The 19,502-nt window shown below is 42.4% G+C and overlaps 1 protein-coding gene across 1 annotated transcript in view; it reads left to right on the top strand.

Annotated features, from left to right (window-relative positions):
• Positions 1-542: 542 nt before the first annotated feature.
• LOC122187645 (glypican-5-like) overlaps positions 543-19,502 on the top strand; it is a 370,735-nt gene continuing 351,775 nt past the window's right edge. The window contains exon 1 of the mRNA XM_042885359.1: positions 543-702. Coding sequence (XP_042741293.1) covers positions 543-702 — 160 coding nt within the window. The remainder of the gene's footprint in view (positions 703-19,502) is intronic.

The following is a 19,502-nucleotide window of genomic DNA, read 5'->3' as shown; positions in this document are numbered from 1 at the left end:
TCTAACAGCTGTGCATTTTTTTAATACAAGCCAACAGTTTGTGCGTGCAGTCAGTACGCGGGGACATATGTTTGCTGGGGCAAGGTTTACTCCGTGTCCCGCGGTACGGGGCCTGGAGCTGCTGCTCACCTCGTGAGGATTCTCTCGTGCCCTCCGAGTCATTCAGCCGGGATTCCGGGAGCGACACGGCACGTCCTTCCTCGCGCTGGGACCCGCTCACCTCCTCCCCCGGACTGCCGCCTGCATCCCACGAGGGAGTGTTTCCCGTAGGGACGGGCCGCTGTAGCCACGCGGCTCTGCCGGCACCCGCTGCCAGGCGCGGAGCTCGGAGGCCGCAGAGCGCTCTGCGAAAACTTCAGCGCCGGAGCTGCCGAGACCGGCCGCGCTCGCGGAGCAGCTGGGCGGGCGCCAGGGCGGGGCGGCGGCGCCGGGCGGGAGGCGGCCTGGGCCGGGGGACTCGCGGCCACCCCCCACCGTCCCCCCCGCCCTCAGACGGCCCGTGCCCCGCAGCGCTGCGGCCCGGCCCGGCCGCTGGGTGCGAGATGGCCTCCGGTAGGAGCCGCGGGCTGCTGTGGCTGTGGCTGCTGGCGGCTGCGGCGGGGTTGACGGCGGGCAGGGCTCCCAGCTGCCACGAAGTTCGGACGGCGTTCCAGCTGCGGCAGATCGGGCCCCTCAAGCTGGTCCCCGACGTGCCCACGGCCGGTCAGTACCGCCCGCACCCTGGGGCCGCCGTTCGGGGGCTGCGGGCGGCGCGCATCTTCCCGGGGTCGCATTCGGGTCCCGCTTCGGAGCGCTGCCGCCTTTGGCCCGAGGGAGGCAGCCCGGGGCTGGCGGGGCTCGGTGCACCGCTCGGTACGCGTTTCTATACAATTCCCGGGGAGGCAGAGAGAGAGAGCGAGAGAGCAGCGAAACGTCTGGGTGTTTGCAGCCTGCAGGTATTTCTTGCTGACCGTCACTGGAAGCACCGGACTTTTTCTTTCCCTTCCCCATTGGCCCCCCTCCGCTTCTTTAGGGCTACTGCGATCCTTTTGCTGAGTTCTTCACGTAGAATCCTTACAGAAATTATCTCTTAGAAGGCAAATTTGTAGCTGAGTTATTAAGGAGTACTTGTTTTGCTGGCCAGGTGTAGAGGTCCTGGGGTCGTAATTTCTGAATTTGGGAGTTTTCTAGCTTGTAAATTCAGAAAGTCAGTGAGAAAGGCGGGAGTAACGCTTTGGAGGGGTGTAATCAGCAGAACTCGGTTTTGCTCTGTTGAGCAGCAAGTCCACAGCGCTTAGTGATTGTGAAAATTGATGAGTAGTGCGATGTTCTTTTTTTTATATATAGTAGAAAAGTTGTACATAGTAAAAGGTTTGTTTTGTAAGTTCTCTCTTGAATTCATTGTAAGGGAGTGATGTGCTTCACTGAGTCAGATGATGTAAATCTTATGAAAGACCATAGATCTATCCGGATAATGAAGTCATTTTCCCGCTTTCCTCATGTTTTAAGAAAAATATTTGCAAGACTGGAACACAAAAGAAAAGGCTGCCAGTCTCTTACAGAACAGTCTGTAGCTGCCTCTGGCTAGCACGCTGCCCATGTGTGTGTGCCGGGATACCTGTCAGTATGAGTTGTTAACTTTGTTTCTTTTCAGATCTTTTTAGAGCACTTCAAGCTTGCAGAGGCTGATGAAAAGAATTCTTCATTGAAATTAGTTTTGGGTGTGTTTTCTGCATTGGTTTCTGTTTTAGGGGTAGGTTTGATAGACTGTTGGTCTGAGCAAAGGCAGCTCCTGTGGCCATAAGCAATTGCGCAGTGCTGGTGATCTTCATCTTCTCTTTGCATAAAGCAGTGCAGATTGCGTGCAGCTGGAAAGTTGTCTATGACTAAGGAGACCTTGGTTTGTGGCAAGAGGATATGAGCAGGAATGGCATTCTGAGGCTTGAATCTTGCTACTGTTCTCTTGTGCTGATGGAGAAATCAGATTGCTTTTGGAGAGCTACGTGTGAAAGCTGGTTAAAAAAAAAAAAAAAAAGAAAAGAAAAAGAAAAAAAGAAAAAGAAAAGAGGTAAAACAAAGCTTCTCATCTACTATGTTGCACTCTTTCCTGAGCTCTTCCTGGAAGAAGTTCTAAAAGGTTTTATAGAATATATAAAAGACTGTAATCAAACTCTAGTATTGGGAATGAAGTGTGGGGAAAACCATGCTCTGCTCTGGAGGAAAGATGCCTCAGAGATGGCTTCATTGCATTCCTTGTGTCATACTGAATTTTCTTGTCGAATAACAAGCTCTCAGAATATAAATGGCAGGAGAGATAGTGAGGGAGAGCAATATCCTTGTAAATTTTAGCTTTCACAAAGAGGAAGACGATTTTTGGAGCAGAACAGAGCTAAGGAAATGCAGTGTGTGTTGATCTTCCCTGTTTGTAAGGTGTATTTAGCTCCAGCAAAGCTCCAGTGTGTTATTGATGCCCCTTGCCAGGCAGCAATGCCTCCTGCCTTATGCCCTCTTAATTAATTCGGTACTAAAGCATTTTCCAGTGTTTCCATCTGGCAGCTGTTATCAGCGAATATACCTTATTCTGTCCCACCAGGCACACAGTAGTGTACTGAGGGCCATTCTAAAAACTCATGACCAGCACACGCATTGGGGTGCTCCTCTGTTCTCATCCATCTGCATGTTGGGTTTCTCAAAAAAAAAAACAAAAAAAAAAAAAAACAAAAAAAAACAAAAAAAAAAACAAAAAAAAACAAAAAAAAAACAGAATTTCTGCAGTCATGTTATCTGTTTACCAGATATTTTCAGTCACAATAGTGTTGAAAGCCCTTGGTTAATTTTAAGCCAGTATTTATTGGCTAACTAGTACAGTGGATCTGGCAGAAGTTAGTCTTACAGATTATTAAATTCTTGTAATCTTCAGGAAAATCAGCAGCTTGGTTGAGGAGGGAGGTTTTCCAAGCTGGACAAGGAGTCAGCAGGCTGAGGCTGGCTGGTGCATAGTTTCTATCTCCTACAGGTGGTGCTTGTTTCACACTTAGTAAAAGTAACTCTAGATACTGAAGAGTTTATAGCCTGCACTCTCTGACCTTAGTGCAGATGCAGAGCTGAAGTCACCTACCAGTGGATCCTGGGTGCCAGCTTCGTGGGGCCTGCCCTCGTTGCACAAGGTCTTGAAGTAATGAGGTCTGAACAGCAGGCCTTGAACCGAAGCTGACCTCCATATGAATCTCACAACCCAGAATCAGTATCCAGTCATTAGCAAAATATATATGATCATTAAAAAAAAAGTGCATCATGGATGAAACATCTCGTTAGCAAGAGCTTGGATAAAGCACTATGAGAATGTATTAACCTTTCCTTGTTTTGAAGCATGGTGTCAAGACCTATGAATACACAAACTTCTTTAGTTCCTCCTTGAGTCCTGGCTTGAGGTAGAATCCAATGGCAGAATGAAAGCAGATGTTTCTGCCTCATTGTCACATAAACTTGTTTATTCAACAGTATAAAAGCTGGATGCACTTGTAGAGGAGACCTTACCTGGGAGTGGATGCACTGCACAGGACCTCCCCGTTGCATGATGATAAAGCAGTGGGGCAACTGGTATATCTTGTAACTGTATCTTTCTTAATCACTATTGCTATCCTCAAGTAGTGATGGTTAGGTGCATTGCCTTGTTCTGTGTTATAATTGCTGTATCGCTTCACTTATTATCTCACTGTTTTAAGCCTAAGTAAAGATAAATGCACTTCTTGAGCTTGGGGCCTGTGAACTCTGTGCTGGCCCTGATGACTAGAAAACAGCTCTGTAGGCAGATTGCTGATCTCCTCCACAAAATGTATTTGCATGGGGAACAAGGAGGATTCCTGTGGAAAAATCCTGTGGAAAATTTGTTCTGTTCTTAAAGCGTGATGTGAACATGGCAGTGGCCTCCCTGAAAGCTGTCACCTCCTGAGGAGAGCTCTTAATGATGCTCAAGAGGTTCCTCTTAAATTCTCTTCCGTAGTTTCACTAAAAGATGTGAGATTTTTCTGTTCTAGTGAAATCTATTCTGTTAACAAGTGCAGGACTAGGAAAGAATAGTGCTTTGACATGAAGTGGAGGGGAAGTCTTAACAACAGGTATCAGCAGATCTCCTTGGTCTGTCGGAAGAACTTTGTTTTTTGCTAGTGGAGCCTGTAATGTATTTCTTGTGATGCTTTTCTTGATCAAACACTGAGTGTTTCAAGGGTAATTTGCTGCAAGTAGCAAACAGATTGATCAGGTAGAGGTACTGCTGCTCTGGCTGGGATTCAGAGGAAGGGTTTTTTGTGTCTTCCCCAAGACTGGAAGTTGAGGTAATAAGCTCCTGGTTTTGTACTTTGATTGTTATAGGCTGAGCAAGCTGGGATGTTTTTGTGGGAGTTCCTAGGTGAACATTTTGATGAGTGAGAATTACATGTTGACTCCAAGGATGAAGAGCTGCATTAATCCAGCCAAGGAACTAAGCCTGTGGTTCCAGAGAGTCTAGATAACTCAAAGCTGATGCTTACCGCAATGCATGGTATTCCTTCCAGACATGGGGCTGTAGTGAGAAATACCCTGTGAACCCTGGGTTGTATTACAGTGTAGCTGCACGTAGGCACTGGCTATGGTTACGGTTCTGTTTATTTATGGGTTTTTCCCTGGCACTGAACACAGGGGTGGCTGACTGTAGGAAACTGGATGAACCCAACCGGGTTCTTGGACTTGTGTGCAATCAGGCAGTGAATTGTAGCTGAGTCAACACAGAAGTAGCCCTTGTTTCTTCTGCTGATCATGTAACCACAAGAAAATCCTCCCTCTTTATGCAGGCCCTATTCTGCCTCTTTTGCTTCTTGGCTAGTATATGAAGAAAACTGTATTGAAATATGTAAGTTGTAGAGAGAAAATTGGGATGACATCTGGTAAGCAAGAAGGATGTCTGTCACTCATAACAGAGTTCCAGGACATCTTTACTCCAGAATGATAATCTTGTTGAGGACAGTTTGCTTCTCATGCTGCTCTTCTGCTTAACAAAGAGTGTTGGCTCTGGGACTCAATTCTGAAGGGCAGATTTTGTCCTGCAAAGTGCTTCTTTGTTTTCTACTGTCATCCAGCACCTTTAAATCAGCAGCACCTTTACATCAGCAGTTCCTTACAATGTGTATATATATGAATACATATACACACTGAATGTTCCATTGCAGAGCTGGACATGCATTACCAATTTATACATGAAATCTGTTTTACTTTGTGTCTTTACAAAAGTGTCCTAGATTCCTACCAGAAGCTCATTGGTTGTGATGCATGAGAGAGACTGTCTCTCAGTCTGTGGCAAAGCTTCTGTCATGAGCATGAGCTAGATCCATTTTTGAATATATCCAAAAATATCTATTAATCTAAACATTTTAAAATGGAAGAGGTTGTATCACACTTTATTTTTCCTGTGTTTTTTTTTTTTTTTTTTCCTCTTATCACTCAGCTCTTTATAATCTCAATGAGAACACTGTAATTCCTCTGGTAATGGTGCAGTGTTGAAACACATTTTGTTCACATCAATATTCTGTCAAAGTCACTCATAAGCCTTGTGCTTACCAGATATGAAAGGCATTTCCTTATTGGCTCTGGAAAGTTTTTGCCACATCAGAAAGAGCAACTAAAAGTCTTTGGTGGGAATAGCAATTTATGCTCAGGTTCCTTTCACCTATGTGTCTGTGCACATACTGCATTCAGTAGCATGGATGAAGAGTATGCCTGGGAGAAAGAATTGTTGGATACACATTAATGCTTAAAAAGAGTAGAATGGTTGAGATTTTTTAGAACAAGAAAAGAAATAATCTTGTTTACATGAGGTTTAATTGTCTTTTAGAAAATACAACTATCATGTTGTAGCTGCTAGTTGTAACCACCTTGTGAAATGTCCTTGACATTACTTGTGCCTTGTCACAGTGGGAGATTTCCTTACATGGTACACCTCTACCGGCTTTGTCACTCTCTGAATAGCTTAAGATGAGGCCAGCTGTGCCTCAGTTTCCCCATGCTGTTAGCTGTGTCATGATAATGTTATTCTTAGGGGGCTGAAAGGCTGCCAGCAAAGGGAGCAGCAGGACTGCAGCTGGACAAAGTGTCAGTGAGGTGCTTTCATTTCTTCAGGCTGATTTCCCCATAATTCTTTATGATAGGAAAAATGCTGTAGTTTTTCTTGATTTCTGATTTAAATCTTCTTGATTGGAAGTTGAACGTGAAAATCATCCATCTTTCCCTCTTTTCTTCCACATCAAGTCCCAGGGAGGAAGCAGTCTTTCCTAAGCCTCTGAGCAGTCACAGGCTGTAAACAGTGCTTATGGTGACAGCTATTGTGAGCAGAAAAAAAGTTATGCTTTTGCAGCCTGCAGCTCCTTTGGAGTAAGGATGCCTCAGGATTTTATGGCCCTTTTCAGGCTCAGGTCGTCACCAGGAGTGTTAACCTGAGGCTGGTGATGAATGTAGCAAGAGTCATGCCAGTGCTAATATCTTTCCTTCTCTGTTTCTTTTTTCCAGTTGCCCACTCTGTAATGTCCTCATGGGAGCAATCTGTATGCAAAAAAATCTGTTTAAACTTACTTAGTGCCTCATAGAGTGAATCACTGTTCCACTGCCAGGTGGAAACCTCTAGTGCTTGATGGAAATATCTAGAACTCATGTCTGTGATCCTCAGAAAGTGTCCTCTGTGATTTGCATGACCATTTGGTCTAAGTGAGCACAGAAGACTGGCTTAGTTATTTGGATCAACCTTTGCAGTAAATATCTTGAGAAGGAATCCAAAAGTCAGCAGAGAATTGACTTTTCCCCCTTGTCATCAAAGAGAGTCAAGGGAAGGAGCCAAGCATTCCTATGATTCAAGTGGTCTGTTCTTTTTCTATGCATCTCTGTGCAAAAGGTTGTAGTCATTTAATTTTTTTATGGTCACGTCTGATCTGATTATTCTGAACTGCAATGCAAAATTGAGTAGAAACTTAGGAACAAATGACCTGTCCTTAAAATATTAGTGACTCCCAAGAGCTGCCTCTGTAGCACCTTATCTGCCCCTGAAGTTGTGCTATCTTTAAGTCTAATCAGAAGGTAACTGAAAAATATCCTCCCCACACCTCAGTTCTACTGAACCGAGGGGTGGTACTAATGAGAAGGCATTAATGTGATAAGTGGAAGCCAAGTTGGCATGATAAGAATCGCTATGTACATCAATAGAATAAATACATCAAAATGAGTAAAAGCTTTTATAAAGATTAATCATGAAAATGAGCATGAACCTGAGCATCTGTGTCAAGCAAGACTGTGTGTGAAATGCATCCTGGAGTAAAAAGGATTTCTCTCTAAAAATGATTTTGCTTTTAGGCTATATAAAATGAGCTATAGTTCCAAGCATTATAGAGTCTTTGTAATTGAATCTTTCTCCCATGAAAGCATAAAATAACATGATGAAGAGGCTCATGTTTAATAATACCTCAGATAGATACTCATCAATTATAGTTTAGAGCACTGCATCTGCTTGTAGGGGAAAACACAAATTTTGATGGATCAGAATAAATTTCCAAACAGCAGCTAAGCCTGTGACATAGAATTTATACCTGCTGTCAACCTCTGTCAATGTAATCAGGTATCACTGCTTAATATGGTAGGAGCATGTTGATACCTATGAGGAGATATTAACAAATTCTTGATCCATTCACATTAAGATAATCTCTAAGCAATGTGAGTGGATGAAATGAAGTTCCTTAGCCAAAGATTTAATTAATTATCATCTTAAAGATGCATGTCTCTGCTCTGTTTGTTAGAAAGGTAACGTGTCCAGAATGCTTTGTTATGGGTCTCTTTTGTCCATTTCAAGAGCTAAATGTTTTTTGTAGCAATATTAATACCCAGAATTAGATGCCTGCTTGAACTGCTTTAACAATTCTGGACCTTACAGCCGCATTGTGGAAGAGCAATAAGGAAAGGATTTCTATCAATAGTTTAGGGTAAAATTAATCTCATGTTGTTGGGAAGATTTTTGCCAAGTCCACGTGGAGTCATGTAGTGTAGTGGTATCTGATGGCAAGGAAAGCTGCATGGCTTAGAAATGTGATATAATTTAATTCACTGCTCTGTGGTTCAGCAGATATTTAGCTGCTTCTGTGTGGTTTATTTCTGAAGTGAAAGGTTTCTGCACTTCTGTAATAGAGTAGCACTCCAAGACTCACTATGGATTGAAGGTAACCTCTTTTATACAAGGTGCTGCACAGACATGCTAAAGCCTTTGGCCCTAGCAATCTGAAAGATGAATTTTGGAGTACGTGTGTATCCTGGACCGCCTTGGGGCTGTAAGTCTGTCCAGCACCAAGTGCTTTCGCAGTATTTAGCGAACAACTTATAGAGGAGTAGTGACAACTTTCTCTTATGGATTAGCACTATGCATATGCTATTATGAGTATAAATTCATCTATTTTGCTATTCCTAGTCCAACAGTTTTGAAGGATGGTTGTTAATTACATTCTTAGTGTACTCACACATGCAATGTTAACAAATACGTTTTTTACTTGTGATTTTTCAAGATACTAGTTCAAAGGAATATAGAAAGCACTTGATGGAGAAACTTTAAATCTACGGATGATACTGTTTAATGCATCATGTAATGACTCAGAATTCTCAGGATCAAAATCCTCATTAAGCCAGATAACATCCTCAGGTTTTGTCTTGCATTTTGATAGCTAAAATGTGAGAATAAAACCCAAATGCAGCCAGGCAATTGTGTAAGAACTTCAGAGCTGTAGAAGACAGCTATTTTCCCCCTAGAAGTTCTCTTTAATCAGCCTTTCTCCTTTTGATCTGTATCGCTTAGTTATTCTGTGCCATATTCTTCCCTGCAGTGTTCTTACTGGGTTTCCATTAACACCAAAGGTCAGTGTACGTAAGCATTTGAAGTGTGTGTGTATATATATATGTGTGTATATATATATATATATCCACATGTATAGTATGTAAGCATATAAAGCATATATATGTATACATATATATGGATTTTTGGTTTTCTAATTACTTTGCTTGATTCCCGAGGTCACGGTCTTTCTCCAGAGCTCTCCATCGCACAGAATGTGTAGAGACACTGTGGAGGACCATTATTCTTTGAGAGTTTCACCCCAGCAAAGAGATTCTATGGTGCAGACCACTGTCAAGTCCTTTAAAAACAAATGAGAGAAATTTCAGAGAGCCACTTTCTGAATCATATCAGATAGGTTGTGGTAGCTTTGTTTGGTGGCTAGTTAGGTTGGATTATTTCTGCAGATCCCGAGATGTTAATGGTTAAATGCATTCATTGTTCCAACAAGGGTCCTATTCAGAGGGGACTGTTCTCTGCTTGTTATGCATGCATAATTCCCATTAATGCTACTGGGGGTTAAGTGTGCGTAGTGCGGGGGAGGATGAAGCTTCTGTTTACACAGTCATGTTTGCACTCAGAGGAGAGATTTTGTAACATGTGAAGAATTGTTTGTTTCCATAGATGCCTTTACTTTAAGAAGCTTTAAATCTCTTATTTGAGGAGTGGATGAGAATGGGAGAAGGTGATGTTTTTATAACTTAGCTACCACCTCACACTCCATACTTTGTCAGTAGTTAGGAATATTACTGCAGTGCAATTACTAGACAAACCTTTTGAAAGTAGCTCAGTGCCTGGAAATGTAGGGGTCTTATTTAGGTATAAAAATAACAACTCAGAATTTTTAGCTTCAGGCACAAAGCTTTTCCAACTTTTTGACTCATGCTAATCAGGGTGACAAGATTTTGTGATTTATATACAACACAGTATATTCCATAGAAAACGTTCAGATTAAGATTCCTCAGTCTTAGGTCCACATCAAAGTCATGTAAAAGCCATAAAGAAACTAAGTGGTGCCTAAGAAAGCCTTTCAAGTTCCAGAAAGTGCTTGAACTACCAAGGGTTTTGAATTGCTCTAGTCTCTGACATGGGTGATGTGCTGGGCTAGCAGTTTTTTGTTTTGTCACAAATCATTCATGCACGTAGTGCAAAGGGATCCTGGCAAAGTCATTTTACTTTTGAAAAGGCCTCCCGTTCACATTTACATGTTTTCTTCCACTTTGTTAAGGTCTAAGCAGAGGGGCATTTGCATGGTCTTCCCTTTATTCTCAGTAAATATAGAGGAAAAATAAGCAAGATTCCTGCTGTGAAATTAAAGCTCTACTCCTAACAGATCTTAAGGGCCAAATTCTCACAAAAGATACAGCAACTTAGTGCCAAAGGAGCTGGAGTCCAGGAAAGCTTGCCCTGGGTGTTTGTGCTAGAAACTGTGAATAAGGCAAAGGGAATCTGGTGTAAACGGAGTGTAATTAGAAAAATAAACTGCAGAGAACTTCTTAAAGAGTAGGGTAATAGAAAACAGTGCTGGGATGGTCCTGACCTGGTCATCTGGCCCACTCCTGCTTGTTGGAGCCAGGATTAGTTGAATTTAAAGCAGTAATAGATGATCACAACTTTTTTAGGCTGTTTATTCCAGTTCTTAAGGCCAGGCTGGATGTGGCTCTGAGCAGCCTGGTCTGATGGTTGGCAACCCTGCACGTAGCAGAGGGGTTGAAATTAGATGATCTTTGTGGTCCTTTTCAACCCAGTCCATTCTATGATCTTACTGCTTTGTTTCTTTTCCTAATGCGAAACCTGACTCTCCTTTCCTGAAATACAGGGCTTTTCCTTCTTATCCTGTTCTTATCACCTTCCTCCTTGTTTCAGTATTCACATGTGGAAAAAACTACTTGGGCTTGTGCTGCTCCGTAACAGTGTTCTATGCATTTGTACTGGTGATAGAGAGACAGAATAAAGCTTTTTTTTTGTTTGTCCTTCCAATCTAGTTTTGGGATATGCATAGTAGTTAATGTGTGTAGTCAAATGAGCTTTGTAACAGCATGCACACTTCTTATTGGACAAAAACATCAGTCTAAAAGATAGCTACTTAAGACCAGTGTGGTCTTTAGAGGCAGGCGTTCTTTTATTTTGGTGCTGGATGCATGGGAAATGGATGCATGTGAAAGTCATTCCACCTAACCGTGTGTACCTGGCACAAAAGATCTTCAGCTTATGTACATTATTTGTATTACATCTGTGACTGTTTTCCTGGATGGTACAAACTTATTCAATACTTCCCCTAAAATCATTAACATAGCATTCTGGCTCCTTGGTGGTGGTCCTGAGCCCCTTAGTAATCATCTGTCTCTCCTTCTCTGTCTCTGTGTGTGTCCTTTAGTTGAACTCTCTGGTCTTTATACTTTATTAGGGATGGAAAGATCCTTTTGTGGCTGCTTTGCTGACTGCAGGACCAAGGACTTCTTGTAACTGGTTCTTATCTTCAGAGTGGCCTTGGAGGGTGGTCTTGCTATGTAGGCAGGAACCTATTGCAAGCAATCTATTTCCTGTTATCTAAAATGGTCACAGTGGTCCACAACAATTTGCCCCTTTGAGACTTACAAAGTTACATACTTTGGTAGTCTCACTTATGTAATTGTTACAAAAATCTAAAATTAAAGTTCAGAAGGTCATGGTTCTAGGTCACTGTTCCTTTAAAACGATACCTGTCTTAATGATACATTACAAAATCGCATAGACGCAAACAAGCAATAAAACAACCAAATCCATTGTGCTCAATAAATTCTTAAGCTACATTGACAAACTTCAACTTAATTTCATACACATTCTTTTCTACTGTTCTCTTACATCCCATTATTCTCACATCCGATTAGAAGGACAAGAAATATCAGTCCTTCTAATAATGAAGCAAGACATCCTCTTAGTGACCATCTTCCTATCCCTTGGAGGACTTTATTTAGACAGTTTTGTAATCTGCCTAATGATTTGGCTGTCTTCTGCAACTTCTCTCATTTTATTCATTTGTTCTTCCAAATCTTGTATAATATTAGGAATAGAAACACAGTAGTGCTCTTTGTCCAACTTTAAAAATCCACACACCTCTTATTCTAACTACAAACTTTGAAGTCTCTATCCAAATTCTGCAGCTGAGGATGATGACCTTCAATCTCCCTCTTAACCCTGCTCATAGCTTATTATAGGTCCCCCATTAATAATGATGTTGTTTCCTCGTTGAGCAAAGGATCTAGAATTCCAAGGTTTCTTGTTGGTGACTGAACACTCACGTAGATGTGTAGTCCAGAATCTAACTGAGGTTACCCAAAGTGAACATTCTGGTGAAAGGACCTCTTTGCTACGTGCCTTTGAGGTGTTTGTTTTACACTGCTCTGTTAATGTTAGGACATCTGTGATGATAATTATGTGACTACCATTTCCTACTTTTTGTTCACAATTCCAATTCATCCTATTATATTTTGATCCAATACCCCAATTCAATACACCACTCCTTCCTAACTGTATGTTGCTAATGTTCCTTTTCAATTATATACTATTGTTTTCTAGGCCTTATTTTTGCATTGCTGACACTGTCCAATTCCTTCTGAAACCAGCCATTTAATCATATTAATTAGATGGCTCCCCACATTCTCAGTTAGATATAACAGCTAGTCTGGTTTCCCATGTATGCTGTTTCATCTAACTGATGCAATTTTGCTATTCCTTTCCAGGAGTTGCATCTCTGGACATACCTTGTCCCTCCCATGGTACAAATCTACCTGCCAGTAATCTGGCAGTTTCCTCTCTTGGTTGTTCTGAGTGGAGGTCACTTAGGTCATTAGGATTGTTTTTCAAACAGAGTTCAGATCTTCTAACAACAGTCTTTATGATTCCTGCCGCTTGTATGCTTAAAATATGGTGTCTGATACTTTTGAACATTGCTTCTATTCCCCAGTGTGTTGATGGATTATTATCCATATTCTGCTGATTTTTTGATCTGTTCATCTGGCAGTGAGGCAGTCATTTCAGCTTTTGTGCTAATGTATTGAAAGGCAAAGCTTTGGCCTCTTTCATTTCATCCTGGGTCCCTAAAGCATAACCTTCTTCACAAAGCTGTTGCCATCAAGAAATGGCTCCTAGTCCATCTCCTATACAGAAGTATCACACAGGTCAGCTCATATGGAATACAGTTGTTCAATAGTTTGGAGACAGCCATGCTCCAGGTCTCCTTCATCTGCACTTGCTGTTAAGAATAGTGCAGGGTGGTCACTTTTAGTGCGATGTCCTCTCCTTCCAGCAATGCACTTTGGTATTTCAGCATTCTGCTGGGGGACAACCACTGTCACCATGTATGGCACAAATGCAATAATCTTTTCTCCCAGAGTCAGCTTCCTAGCTTCCTGCATCAAGAGTACAGTGGCTGCCCCTGCTCTAAGTTGTGATAGCCATGGTTTGCTGATGTTGTCGAGCTGCTTTGAAAAGCACACATTTTTTTTTCTCCAAGGTTCTAATCTCTGTGTCAGGACCCCTGGGCAGTATGCAGCCTTTCATGCACAAGCAGTTTAAATACATGTATTTTTTTCTTACTGATCTGCTGTTTGGCTTCTGGTGTACAATTAATGGCCCACCTTGATCTTCCTGGGGTTCCTGCAGCCCATACAGATGACATTATCACATTCTCTAGCTCTTCAAATATTTCAGATTCGGGAGATGATTCCTTTAACGTAAAGACCTGGGTTTCCACAGCCTTATTCTTGGTGGCATGTACTTGAATTTGAGTATAGTTCTACCTAAAAGTGGCACAGGGCACTCAGGCATATACACAAAACTGATGCCTAAATGTTAATCATTAAAGAATGGCGTGTCCTCCATCTTCCCTGTGATACCAACAGCTAGGGCTGTCTAATTGCTTAACAAGTATTAATAACAGTGTAAGTTTGTCCCGTATGTGCAAGAAATTTCACTTCTTTTTTTCTTCATACTCTGTTGAGGATAGCTTTGAATCCACCCCCGGCCCCCTTCAGTCTTCATCAGTATTTTCTCTGCCTGACTCGGCACTCCTCCAAAACCTCCCTGCTGCATCGGCTGCCTGTTTTGATACTCCTCCCAAACTTTTAAATCTCTGCTAATTTAGTGGGCAATCTCTTCTGCAGTGCTCTTCTTGCATGTATGTAAAGCATTGGTCCTCTGCTAAGTGCAGTCTCTTTCCTGTTCTGCACCACCTGGTACAATTTAGACAAATTTTTTTGCTTTAGGGATGGCATGCCTTATCATGAATGAAATCAGAATAAGTCTGATACTTAAGTAGTGCCAGGATTATTCAGGTCCCACTTAGGAGGCTGAGAAAAAAGATTGTCCACTGTTCCCTGTTGTGCTCCATGAATGTGGATTCTTTCTGCTTGTTCCTTTGCTAAAACTACAGTTCTTTCTTCATATGTGAGCAGACTTGCAAATCATTCCAGTCTGGATCTGCTATTAGTTTCCACCACCTTAGCTACCATGTCTTAGTCCTCTCTGTGTGCTACTTCCAAAGCTTTCTGGGATCACAAATCTGTCACAGCTGCTGGATCCTAGCCTGTGTCTCAAAAGCACCCATTGCACTTAAATCATCTCTCTCTGTCTCTCTTGCTCACTTCATTACTTCCCAAACTCAAATGTATTTCAAAATCGATCTCATCCATGCATGGTCTCCTCTGCCCTGAACTCGAACTAACTTCATTGTTCTGTACTTCTCTTCTGGCCCCACATTGCTCCTGTCTGGCCCTGACTGTGGGACCCACCATTCCTCTTGCTGATCTCTGATGCATGGTTTACTGATGCTGCAGGATGAGCAGCAGTGCTTATGGGGTTTCTAATTATCCTTTTCTAAGATCACCACCGTGTGATTTTTTTGGTACAAGTCCATGTTCTTTTTGCATTGCTATATGATGTGTCAAATAAAACAAATCAGCATGAAGCATTTCATCCTATTTTCTCTTTCATCTTCAAAACAACGTTAATTCTTCTAAAACAGAATGGCCAGCTGTGATTACACTGTTTCAACAGTTGACTTTTGGCGCATTGATCCTCTCCTACCACCTTCCATTTTTTCAACAATTGACCCATTGGGCATCTCCCTGGCTTCCTCTCTCCCCCTGAGGAAGGCTTATTGCCCGTTACAAGACAATATAATGGACAGTGACTTAACACAGACTAGCAGCAATAACCAGATGAGATTTTGGGGACTTGAACTCCCCTTTTCCCACACATTACCCACATGCTTCTGTTGTATTCCTGGCACTCCTGTTAGAGCAAACTGCATGGACTGTTTAGTCCCAACCTAGGCTAAAGGCCTTTTTAGTTTCAGGCTGCAGTTAGCAAATTTACTCTTCCTAATCTGAGTTGCCCTAAATAAGCCAGGAAATAGAAACATTTTCTTTCCCCAAAAAGTAACTGTTTGGCGGTACCTGTCTGTGATCTAAAAGGAGGTGCTCCCCCTTTGCTGCTCAAGGACCTGCCACACTCTGTGACATTCTCAGATGGAAGTAAACCCTGACTGTGATGAAAAGCATCAGTGTCATTTGTTGGCAGGGCTGTTGGCTTACGTTTGGGAAGTTCATTTTAGAGTCACTATCACAGGGACCAAACATGAGCTGAGTAGCAGCAATTGAATAGGGCCAGTGCACGTCAGTTTTGCTGCCACTGTGTCTCTGATGGCTGCCATACTCAGCTTCCTTTCTAATCACCTGCCTCTGGCATTTCTGAACGTGTGTAACCATTGCAGTGCTGTCTGATGCTTTGTGTGGCTGCCTTGGAACTGCTCTGCAGCACTGTGACTGCTTTGCCTGGTATGACTTACTAGTTCTGAAGCATCAATAACACTGTTAGTTTTGAGTGGAAAGACGCAACCAAGAAGGGAAACGATCAGTTTGATGTGCTGTTAATAGTGCCTTGGCTTAGTGTTGTAAGGAAATCATAGAGCTATAGGGGTTGGAAGGGACTTCCGGAGGTCCCCCAGTCCATCCTCCTGCTAAGGCAGGTTCCCTACAGTAGATCACAGACTAAAGCAGGGTGGGTTTTGAATATCCCTAGAGAAGGATACTTCTCCCACCTCTCTGGGCAGCCTGTGGCAGGGCTCTGTCATCTTTACCCAAGATGTTTTCCCTCATTTTCATATGGAATTTCCTATGTTCTAGTTTGTACTTGTTGCTTCTTGACCTGTCGCTAGGTACCACTGAGAAAAGCCTGGCCCCATCCTCTTAATTCTTGCCCTTCAGATATTTACGAGGGCTGCTCCAAAAATAATGCCTCCTATTTCATGGTGTTGGCCCATGAAATCAGGCATAAATTGGTGGGGTGGCAGTAGAAGTTGAAACATCCCACTGATATTCCATTACATGTCATTGCTGTGTGGCAGATGGCAGCAGAGGGGTAGCATGACGGAATAATGGCTGACATGGAAGTCCATATGGAGCAAAGGTATGGGACTGAATTCCTCTGTTTGGAAAAAAAAACTCCATTGACACTCATTGACACTTGTTGAATGCTAATGGAGACCAAACAGTTGGTGTGAACACAGTGAGGCAGTGGATGGTGCCTTTTAGCAGTGGTGACAGTGACAGTGGGTCACCACCACTGGTGCAGATTTTGAAAAGCGCAGCTCTTGTTTATTGCTTGCAAAAATGCATAGCTGATGGTGTTGACTATGTTGAAAATTACTGTTTTGTAGCTGAGAATCTGTGGTATCTAACACTGTTACAGCGATCTTTAAATCTGTTTTCGTTTCCATGGCAATAAATAGGAGACATTCCTTTCAAAGTAATTTAGCTAAGTACTGATAGGATCCCCTCTCATGGCCAACCTGTTGTTCTGCTTTGCAGAGCTTCTCTCCAGCTGATTAGCCTCTAACCTGTGCTGATGCATGTGGTTATTCCTCACCCCGTGTAGGATTCTGCACTTGTCGAACTTCATCAGGTTCCCCTCTGCCTAATTTACCAGCCTTTTCAGGTCTTGCTGAATGACAGCACAGCCTTCTGCAGTGTCAGCCACTCCTCTCAGCTTTGTATCATCATGAAACTTGCTGAGGGTACACTTTCTTCCTTCATTCAGGTCACTGATGAAGATGTTGATCAAGACCTGACCCAGTACCAGCCCCTTTGGGACGCCTCTGACTGCAGGTCTCCAACTAAACAGAGCAGGCTCTCAGAAGCCACTAAACATGCACACAGCAAAATGCAGTCTCTGCTAGGAACTGTTAGCAATCTAAGGGGTCAAATAAAGGGTATCCTTTCACCCTAGTTTTCAATAGTTTTCAGCCTGTTTCAGCAGTGTCCCCTAGGGCTCAGTACTGGGGCCGCTTCTATTTAACATCTTTATTAATGACAAGGGGATTCAGCGCACTCTCATAAGTTTGCAGATGACACCAAGTTGGGAGGGAGTGTTGATCTTCCGGAGGGGAGAAAGGCACTGCAGAGGGATCTGGATAGACTGGATCAATGGGCTGAGACAAACTGTATGAGTTTCAATAGGGCCAAGTGTCAGGTCCTGCATTTTGGTCACAACAACCCTAGGCAACCCTACAGGCTTGGGGAGGAGAGGCTGGAAAGAGACCTTGGTGTACTGATGGACAGTTGGCTGAATATGAGCCAGCAGTGTGCCCAGGTGGCCAAGAAGGCCAATGGCATCCTGGCTTGAATCAGAAAAGGTGTGATGAGCAGGAATAGGGAAGTTATCCTGCACCTGTACTCGGCACTGGTGAGGCTTCACCTCGACAGAAAGGACATTGAGGAGCTGGAGCAGGTTCAAAGAAGGGCAACAAGGCTTGTGAAGGGCTGGGAGAATATGGCCTGTGAGGAGAGACTGAAGGAACTGGGGCTGTTTAGTCTGGAGAGAAGGAGGCTCAGAGGAGACCTTATTGCTCTCTTCCAGTATCTGAAAGGTGATTGCAGTGAGAGCGGGATTGGTCTCTTCTCACTTGTGACAGGTGACAGGACAAGGGGAAATGGCCTTAAGTTGCACCAGAGTAAGTTTAGGTTGAATATCAGGAAATACTTCTTTACAGAAAGGGTTGTTAAGCACTGGAATAGGCTCCCCAGGGAAGTGGTTGAGTCACCATTCCTGGATGTGTTTAAATCCATTTGGATGTGGTGCTCAGGGACGTGATTTGGTGAAGGACTGTTAGAGATAGGGTAGTATGGTTAGGTTGTGGCTGGACTCGATGATCTTAAAGGTCTTTTCCAACCTGAGTGATTCTATGATTCTATGATTCTGGGATATGGTAAATGATGGAAATTGGAAGCTGTTAGGTTGGTTTTTGTTTGTTTGTTTGTTTGTTTGTTTTTGCCTATGAGTATTATGCAGTTGTGCTGCACTTTTCAACATTCTGTAGCCTGTAACAAGCACTGAGTTCTGCCAACTGTTCCTGCAAGAGCGTGCAGATTTGCCAAGGAGTAGACCAGGACAGGGGTGTGGTGCCAAAATGCTGATACAGCACATGGAAGTTTTTATTTTTTGAGAATATTCATGCTGAATGAGTATTCAACTCCAATGTTTAGTCATGTGTGTTGAGCTCTTTTATCTTCTCTCTGCTCTGGGTTGCCTTCCAATGCCTGCAGGTCCAGTTCATGACAACAAACTCTAGTATTACATCATTGTCACTGATTTTGACTGCGGCAGAATTATAAGCATGAAGAACTGAAGAAAGGAAACACGTTGCGGAGACTTTGTAATACTGTAGACTTACTGTTGCCTCCTTTAATTAATTATCATGTCATGGGTGGTGGAGCTGAAGAGTTGATTTTAGTGAAGGGTGTTTATCTAGTAATCAACTGTTTAGTTTTGGTTCAGCTTTGTAAACAATTACTATTTTGTTTGTGAAAATAACGTAGAGGTTCTCATGGTGCTTTTCTCTGAGGTTTTAGAGTTTTCATTCTTTCTTCTTCCTAAAAGTAAGTAAAATGAAAAAGAGATTGGAATCCTAAAGAAATAATTTCAAATATTGGCATAGCACTGACAGAAAACTATCTAATAAACTTGTTTTCTGCCATTCTGCTCAACTTCAGAATGGAAATGGCCAAACATCATAAGCATTGGGTTTAGTGCTGTAAAATTAAATCTTTGGGAAGAAGTGATACATGTTTAAAGGAAATAGAAGGTGTTATTGAACACTTTGGCTTCATGGCTTTCAGGTAAAAAATGCAAATCTGAGGGGAGGGTCATGGAATTCCTCGCTACTGTAATTTTGTTGTTCTTTCCAATTTCCCTTTCTGAGAGTGGTACCTAAAGATCTATAAGTCCCTTATTTCTTCTTGATTTTTCTTTGCTTTGGTTTCTTCTTCCAGTCTAACACTATGACACTTGTAGATTGACAGCTGTAATGAAAAACAGTAAGAAATACAAATGACCATCAATCAATGTCTTTGAAATGTTCTGTGCTATACTACCTTCTACAGATCCTACCACAGCAGGTAAAGCAGTTCTTACAAAAAGAAGGTCATGTGCCGTTGGTAGATCAGTTGGCATTAGTATCTGAATTATTGTTAGTCTTCACAGTTGAGATGAATGAGGCAATTCTTCCTCTCATAAAGCTATTTTTATTTCATCCTTTGGTAGAACTAAATAAATGGCCTTGTATTTATTTGCATTCAGAGGTTTTCTTTATAAT

Source organism: Lagopus leucura, unplaced genomic scaffold (genome assembly GCF_019238085.1).
Source record: "Lagopus leucura isolate 7727_CA_CO unplaced genomic scaffold, USGS_WTPT01 Super-Scaffold_100049, whole genome shotgun sequence".
Classification (NCBI taxonomy): Eukaryota; Metazoa; Chordata; class Aves; order Galliformes; family Phasianidae; genus Lagopus; species Lagopus leucura.
This window is presented reverse-complemented; position numbering and strand designations above follow the sequence as displayed.